Here is an 8,259-nt window from a genome sequence, read left to right on the forward strand (position 1 = left end):
GTGTGATGCTGCTCTGGGAGAGATTAGTGACTTGGACTGGGATAAAATGATTTGGATTTTTATTATATACTGAACCCATATGGTAGAGCTGTATAACATGTATATTATGCTAAAGAACAGAATTTATGAATGCACTTTTCTGGGTCATGAAATTTAAAAATAAAAGTTTAATTTTATTACCTGAGGTATGTTTTAAATATTTAATTGTATTGAACTTTGAATTACATCATAACGGTATCTTCAGACTTAATGCTGTTTTTTTAAGTGGGCATAAATATTTAGTGAAGTCAGAGTCCAACAGATATAATAATAGAGACCTTAGATGTGATATATAACACATCTGAAGGATGTTTGTGTCTACTATGACATAATGTTCCAGAAATTTTATTGGTTTATAAATGTGCATCTAAATACAGGAAGATGGTTGCACTTCTCTAATTCCACTGCATGTTTTTTTATCAGCATCCCGTAACGTGGCAGCCTTCTAAAGAGGGAGATCGCTTAATTGGGCGTGTTATTCTCAACAAGAGAACAACCATGCCAAAAGAATCAGGTGCATTACTGGGGCTAAAAGTAAGTGTTATATGTTTTAAGTGGTAAATGAAAGAAAATTCTGCTGACCTAGAGGTCTAACACCTTAAATCAGAGGACTCTCCAAATTTTCTCTCCATGTATATTTTTAACTATATTGTCCTCCAAATATGAGAGAATTTAATTTGGGTGTCTTCCTCTCCCCAGTGAGAACAGCAACAATGTAGAATATGAAACATTCCCATTCACTGAGGACTGAGTCTAATTCCAAGTCACTGACTCCTTGTATGGAGTCATCTGATAGTTCATTCCCTTGCATGTGATGATGTGGGTTGTTGCTTCTGCTTGTCATGGTGGGAATTAAATCAGGAAAGAACTTTGTGAACTTGTTAATGGCATGTCCTGGGTAAGAGCCATTTATCCACCTTGAACTGAGATAGCGTGGCATGGGAATATAGAAGATATGAACAGCTTCACTCTACTAAATGTCTAGTAGTCTGTAGCACTAAGGCTGATTTTTGCTGGCAGTAAGCAATTTTTATTTGTTTTTTAATATGTGAGAAGAAAGGTTAGTCCTAGTAGGAAATGCAGATTGGAGAACTTCTGTTCAAGTTTTCAAGTTTATTTCTGTATGATATAAATTAAGGCCCCCCTGATAAATTTGACATACTGTCTTGTGACAACATTGTCTATAGGAAGGCTTCTGGATCTTCTCGGATATATATCTGTAGTGAAGCTCCTACTAGTTACTGTGATTGCAGCATGGGCAAATGATACCTAATGGACCAGCATTCCACTGTTTCATTTTATTATAAAATTCCTTCCAGGATATTCCTGACAAAAGAACCCAAACTGACTGGAGAGAGTAAGATAGCTAAAGAGAACATTGAGTCAGCAAACCTGCATTTTCTTAGTTTATATTTTATTAAAACTCTAGTCTCTAGGGGGTATCTTCTCCCCTGCCCCCCAGTTTGCCTGGTCTGTCTAGCATGCAGTCATCTTCAAAAATAGCTCTTCTCAGGTCTGCTTAACAAAAGGCAGAAGTTGCTGTTCTGTCGTGTCATGTGCCTGGAAGAGGAGACCTGGGTTTTAGCAGTAGCAATGAACTTGTGAGCTGTTTGCCCACATTTCTCAGTAGTGTACTTGCTAAGTTTTTAATTGTTGTACCAATTAGATTTGGGGATTTTCATACATTTGATTGGATGTACACTTGCAATCTAAACTTCAGCATGTGACAGACTATTTGCAAAAAGTACATCTTTGTGGTTATTTATTAAGGAACATTCTTTCTGCAACAAATTTAGATAGTTCACAATCTGCATAAGATTGGTTAGTTAAACATTAAAAGGAATATCAATTTCATAGACTCACAGAATGGTTTGGGTTCGAAAGGACCTTAAGATCACGTATTTGTAACCCCCTTGCCTTGGGCAGAGACTCCTTGCACTAAACCATGTCATCCAAGACTCCATCCAAGCTGGCCTTGAACAGTGCCAGGGATGGAGCGTTCACAACTGCCTTGGGCAGCCTGTTCCAGTGCCTCACCACCCTCACAGTAAGGAACTTCTTCCTTATATCTAATCTAAACTTCCCCTGTTTAACTTTGAACCCATTACCTCTTGTTCCATCAGTATAATCCTTGATTAAGTGTCCCTCTCTGGCACCTTTGTAGGCCCCTTCCAGATACTGGAAGGCTGCTATGAGGTCTCCACACAGCCTTCTCTTCTCCGGGCTGAACAGCCCCAGTTTTATTCATTCTGTGTCAGCTTTACTTCTTTTCAAGTAAATCTGGCCTTTTTGTATCTTTAACTTTGTCTTTAAGCCTCTGTGAAGACCAAATGCTCAATAGATATGCTTATGCATGTTTCAGGTTTAATTTTAAACATAATGTAAAAACAGATCTGTCTATATTTTTGTGTTTGATATGATGTCTGGTTTGTGGCTTGGAAACTCACAAATTTATGATTAACCAGGTTGTCGGAGGAAAAATGACAGAATTAGGACGACTCGGTGCCTTCATTACCAAAGTGAAGAAAGGTAGCTTGGCTGATGTGGTGGGGCATCTCAGAGCAGGTAAATCAATCAGTTGCATATAAAATGTATTGTCTTTTAATTATGTCTTTCTGGAATGCAGCTGCTGATTTATATCAACATTGGTCATGTGATATGAGAATATTTTTTAAATACAGGACAATACATAAATGTTATGGAATGCCACGGTTGTTTACATTTCTGATTTATTAGTACCTCCAATTGCTTGGATTTATGAGCAAAATACAAGACACTCCTGATGCTGGTGTCAGGACTGAGTGTCACTGGTAAATTTTTGCTTGGTAGCTCAGGAGCTACTTATTACACTCTGTAGAACCAGTGCAAAGTTTGTTTTAAAACTGTTCCATTATGGCAAACAAAATTCACTACAGTTGCTTTACTTGCACTGTAGTGTCACTGAAACGGTGATGTACTGTGTACACAATGGACCTTATTAGTGCTTCTTTCAATGTGAATTGTTACAAATAAAAATGGTAAACAACCCAAGAAAATTATCTTAAAATATTTCATTTATATAAGATGTCTATATTGCACTTACAAATAAGTGGCTGTGCTGTTACCACTTTTCAAGCTCTTAAATGAAGCAACTACTTTCCAAGTGTTCTCGTAAAAAACAAAGTCTATGCAGTGCTTGCTTAGGAATCTAGAAGCTCCAATGACAACTTGTATGAATTTAGGATAATTGCATGAAGCAAATAGTAATAAAGAAGTAGAAAAGATGGTAAGTTTCTAAAGATACCCTTCTTTGTTATGGCATTTGATAATATTTTTTACCAAGTCAATATAGATGGGGTTAATAACACCAATTATTATAGTTCTTTATAGATTTTCAGTGCAGATTGTAGTTAAAGAAAGTAAGTTTCTCTTCACTTACCTTGAGCTATTTGGGCTGAAATATTACATTTCTAATCTCTGGTCTAGATTGTTTTTTAAGTCAAAGCTATTTTAAATTTCTGTCTTTATAGAAAACTTCAAAGATTTGACTACTTGATAAATCTTTGACTAATTGTACAAACCTTATAGATTTTAACAAAGGCAAATATGAAGTCTTGCATCAGGAACAGAATAGCCCAGTGCAACAGTAAGCACTAGGAGCCAATCATCTAGAAAGCAGCTTGTCAGAAAAGCATCTGGAGATGCTGCAGGACAGTAAGTTGAACATGAGTTGGCAAAACACCCTTGCAGCAAACACCGATCATGTACAACTCTGTATTAGCAGGATTGTGGCCAGCAAGTTGAGAAAAGTGGTTGTTGCTCCCTACTCAGTGCTTATGAGGCTGTATCTGGAGTACTGTGTCCAATTTGGGTTCCTCTAGTACAAGAGAAATACCGACAGACTGGACATGTCCAGTTGGGGTTTACATATGTCAAAGTTTCAAGTGTTTGGATGGTGTTTTCCTGTTTCCATGCCTGTTACTGAGAGCAGAAATCAGAATGCAAGCCTTACAAGCAGCATTATAGATGAAAGAGACAATGTGAAAGGGCTTGGATGGTCAAAAAGATCAAGAGCTGGACAAGCTGAGCAAAATATGGATGGTGATCTGGTTAGAACTAGCAGAAATGACATTTCACTCAAATCCCCATTTGGATCTAGTTTTCAGTAAGAGTAAGTGGAGCCACTTCTGTTAATTTAGCGTTTTGACTATGACGATATTATGTTTAATCATCGTAGCAATTTTTTTTTTCCACTTGTTTGATCTCCTAGTGACTCTCAAAAGAAAAAAAAAAGTCCCCTAAAATAGCAATACAGACACATGTTCCTCTTCAGGATTCTCAATTATGTTGCAGGTATTTTGTCATCTTCAAAATACGACAGATAAATTGCTGTGCAAATTATGTTTAGATTTTTATTGCTACAAATTTAGCATATGTCCCTGTTGGTTTTTGCTATTAAGTTGCAAGTACTGCAAAGCTGGCCACATGTTTTTCCACTTAATGCCTGGGATGCTTCTGAAAATTAAGCCAATTATCTCTCAAGAAAATGGATGTTATTTTAGGGAAAATCAACATGTTTATAACAGTTGTTAGCTTTAAAATACGGTCAGAATGACAGAAGAAACTGTGTGTTTTCACTGAACTGTATAAATTTTAAATGAAGTTCCTAGGCATTATCTAATTCCTGTTCCCCTCCCCGGCACCAGCATAACATATGTAATAAATATATGAAATATTTAAAACCATTTCAGCAAAACAATGTAGTGGAAAATTAAACTTAGGTCAGCTATCATTTATTAAGTCTGTCATTAGCAAGCCCTCATGTTTTAAAGAATGCCGAATTGCTTTGAAAGCCAGTGGAATACCCTGTGGAGTCCTTTCTTAAAATACCAAAATATAGGCTGTTTGGGAAAAAAGGACTAACAATTCTGGAACATAAAGAGAAATTGAAGCTGCGTCTATTGGTAGATAGGACTTTAGTTAGGATAGTTTTCCTTGCCTAATTAACAAGTGTGAGTTTGATCATTTGGCTTAGGTCTCAAAAGAAGCAAGGCCAGCAGCTGAAAGACTGTGGCTGACTGAATCTGATAAACATAAAATCATTGTTTGTATGCTGATAATGAAGAAAATTATTAGTGTTGTCAGGTAGTGGTTGTGAAGTTTTGACTGCTGCATATGATGGGGTATGAGTGTAAACTTCCCCTATGATTCCTGCAGTTTAATTGTATATACTGATCTTTCTTTAGAAACTATACTTAAAGATTTTAATCTTTTTATAATAAGGCCAAAACTCATTTTGATGTACATGCTATTTAAATTCCGGAAATAGCAAGCTGAAACAAGAAAGTTAGTTAGATCTAACTTTCGCGTCATATTTTCCTTTCCCACCCTGAAACATCCTCAGCAAGTAGCGACTTATTCCTTGCTTTTAGTTTTGGTTAGTTTGACACTGACGCTGACAGTGAAGACTATCCTTGTAGAGAAATCAAAACGCACTGTATATAAATTGTAATAAAAGATCATTATTTTTAAGGGCTTAAAAGTAGGTATTGAAGGGGTTTTTTTTAATTTTTGAAGATTAACCTGATTTGAAATTTTATTACTGCTGGTTAATAAAGGATCTTTTAAAAAGACTCTTCCACTTCATAGCACAATAACATGTTCTGTATTATTTTGGAAATACTTGGTATGTTTGCACAAGTGGTTTCTTTAGTATGTGTTGTGTGTACAAATTGTAGCTGTGTTCTGAGAAAGGAGCCTTCATATTCAGCATAGCTTTTAAATTGATTTCGGGCAACGTTACTTCGTTATATAGATTCCGTGAATGTTTTTCTTTGCAATTCTTTGTAAAAGAATCTTTGCAATTTATAAATGCAATTCATTGTAAAAGAATATGGAAATGAGATAAACTTCTCTTTAAATTCAAGGGGATGAAGTTCTAGAATGGAATGGTAAACCCTTGCCTGGAGCTACAAACGAAGAAGTTTACAACATTATTTTAGAATCAAAATCAGAACCTCAAGTTGAAATTATTGTTTCAAGGCCTATTGGGTAAGGCTAAAGACTTGCTTCTTAAGCACAGTTGTTACTTCTAGTAATAGGACTATTTGTGAATTCATTATTTTTTATTTCTTAATAATGAGTATTATTCACTTTCTATTATTGACGTTCTGTATATTCCATTTCTTCACTGCTATTTACAATCTAGCATCTTTGCAGTGTTATTTATAACTATAACTGTTGTTTTCTACATGGTCTAAGTACTAACAAGGTTTTTGCCAAGTGGCAAAGGAGAATTGGTGGACCAAGTGGACTTGTGTGTGAGAAAAATCTGTTTTTCAGCCTTTTGGCTTCATTAAATAAGAATAACTTATACAAGCATTCATGAGTAGAAGGAAGCATCAGTAAACTGATTAAGAAAGGAAAACCAAAACTCTTAATAGAAAAGACTTTATTTAGCCTTAAATGGTACTGTCATCAAAATCAGAAGTGGAAACAAAAAGTTTCATTAAAAATTAGCATTACTGTGCTATGTTTATAGCCTTTATTTTCTTTATTATAAATCCAGGTTTGGGGTTTTGTGATAATAATTCTTGTATTCTTATTCCCAAACAAGTCTTACAGAACTGAATATGAATCATACATTGTAAATTCACAATTATTTGCAGAAACAGAGTCACATGATTAAAAATAAAAGTGACTCTTGGTTAGTTACAAAAAAAACCCCAAAAAAAGGATGTAAGTCTCTGTTCTCTGTAGTTTATCACCTTCCCAGATTTTATGTACACTCACTGTAAGTCTCTAAATACCATTGTCTTGCAGGTATATAGTAAACTCTTTCCTCCTTATGAATGTATGTTTCTTCCATTTTGAATTTGTTAGTTTTCATCCTAATTATCATTTTTATCTCTCTTAAATATGATACTTTTTCAGTTTTAGAAACAAAAGACAATATTAATTTTATTTCTGTCTAAACCATTCTTCTTTCACCTTTATTACCTATCAGCTTTTGATTTATTTTTTCTTTACTGTGCAAACGTAGCTATACTTTGCAAATAAGTTCTACCTTTTTAATGACAACCACTATTAAAAGTTCTTAAATAAAATTAACATTTGATGCTAATCCCAATTATGATTTTCACCTTCTAATGGAAAACAAACACTTGATGCAATAATAGTGGTTTTTAGAGGCTAAAATTACCATTGAGATGGAGACTTTGGGGGAGTAGAAACCATATTTTGCATTCATTATTCAGATAAATTAGGAGACATTCCTGACTGTAAATTGCAAATTCAGTCCTAAGTCTTTTTAATTAAAAATAAAGTGTCATTAGATTTTTGGAAGTCTAGTTTTTATGTTTAAATCAGCAGAAAATGAGTATGTTGATACCGGACCTGACAAACTCCATGTCTCAGTTGAAGAAACCTGAATATTGATTTGTACACCTAATATAAAAGGAAGGAGCTAGATCAGTATTCTAAATAATGAGCTTTAGATATATTAATGGCTTTCAGTATATTTGCATATGTCATATATGCTTCAACTTTTAAGATAAGTTAATTATTAAACCAATTGAATTATCTTAGTTTATGAACTTAATAAATCTAATAGCTTAAAAAAAATGAACTTAATAAATCTAATAGCTTAAAAAAAATGAAGTACAAAGTAAGTACATTTGACTGACACATTCTTGAAGAAAAATGAAGATAAAATACCATGAACTAAGGCATAGAACATTCAAAAGTGCATCCAAAATCAACGAATATTTCTGAATCTGAGCTGTGAATTTTACACTAGAAAAGTGCACCCTGAAGTAGTAAGTAATACCAATAAAATGTAAAGTTTTGCTTTGGATGACCCATGCATATTTCTTCCAGACACAGGCAAAAAATGAAGCACATCAGATTGTGTTTTTATTTTCAGATAAATGGAGTCTTGGCATGAAGGTTTTTACATACTATAGCAGCGCTATTCAAGCTCTAATCAAGACTTGTGTCTTGACTGATTTTGGGTTTTGGCTTTGGTTTTCAGTTGTTTTTTTGTTGTTTTTTTTGGGTTTTTTTGGTTGCTTGGTTGGGGTATTTTATTTTTTTGAGAAGAGCAAATAAATATCCCGAAGTGACTAGAACATATAACTTTGACATTTAAAAATACTTCCTCTTTCTAGCAGTAAGAAGTCAAAGTCCTATGGTTTTGTATCACATTGGGATTTACCTGTCTGTCATCTTAAAAGAAAAAAC

General features: G+C 34.4%; 1 protein-coding gene across 1 annotated transcript in view; it reads left to right on the top strand.

The window, feature by feature from the left end:
* Window positions 1–6,069, top strand: part of LOC104402115 (regulating synaptic membrane exocytosis protein 1-like) — a gene marked incomplete at both ends in the record, with an annotated part of 63,848 nt that extends 57,779 nt beyond the window's left edge. Inside the window, 3 exons of the mRNA XM_010009907.1 lie at window positions 463–573; window positions 2,505–2,604; window positions 5,946–6,069. Of these exons, the coding sequence (XP_010008209.1) occupies window positions 463–573; window positions 2,505–2,604; window positions 5,946–6,069 (335 nt within the window). The remainder of the gene's footprint in view (window positions 1–462; window positions 574–2,504; window positions 2,605–5,945) is intronic.
* Between the last annotated feature and the right edge of the window lie 2,190 nt (window positions 6,070–8,259).

This window comes from Nestor notabilis, unplaced genomic scaffold (assembly GCF_000696875.1).
Source record: "Nestor notabilis isolate BGI_N333 unplaced genomic scaffold, ASM69687v1 scaffold1280, whole genome shotgun sequence".
NCBI lineage: Eukaryota > Metazoa > Chordata > Aves > Psittaciformes > Psittacidae > Nestor > Nestor notabilis.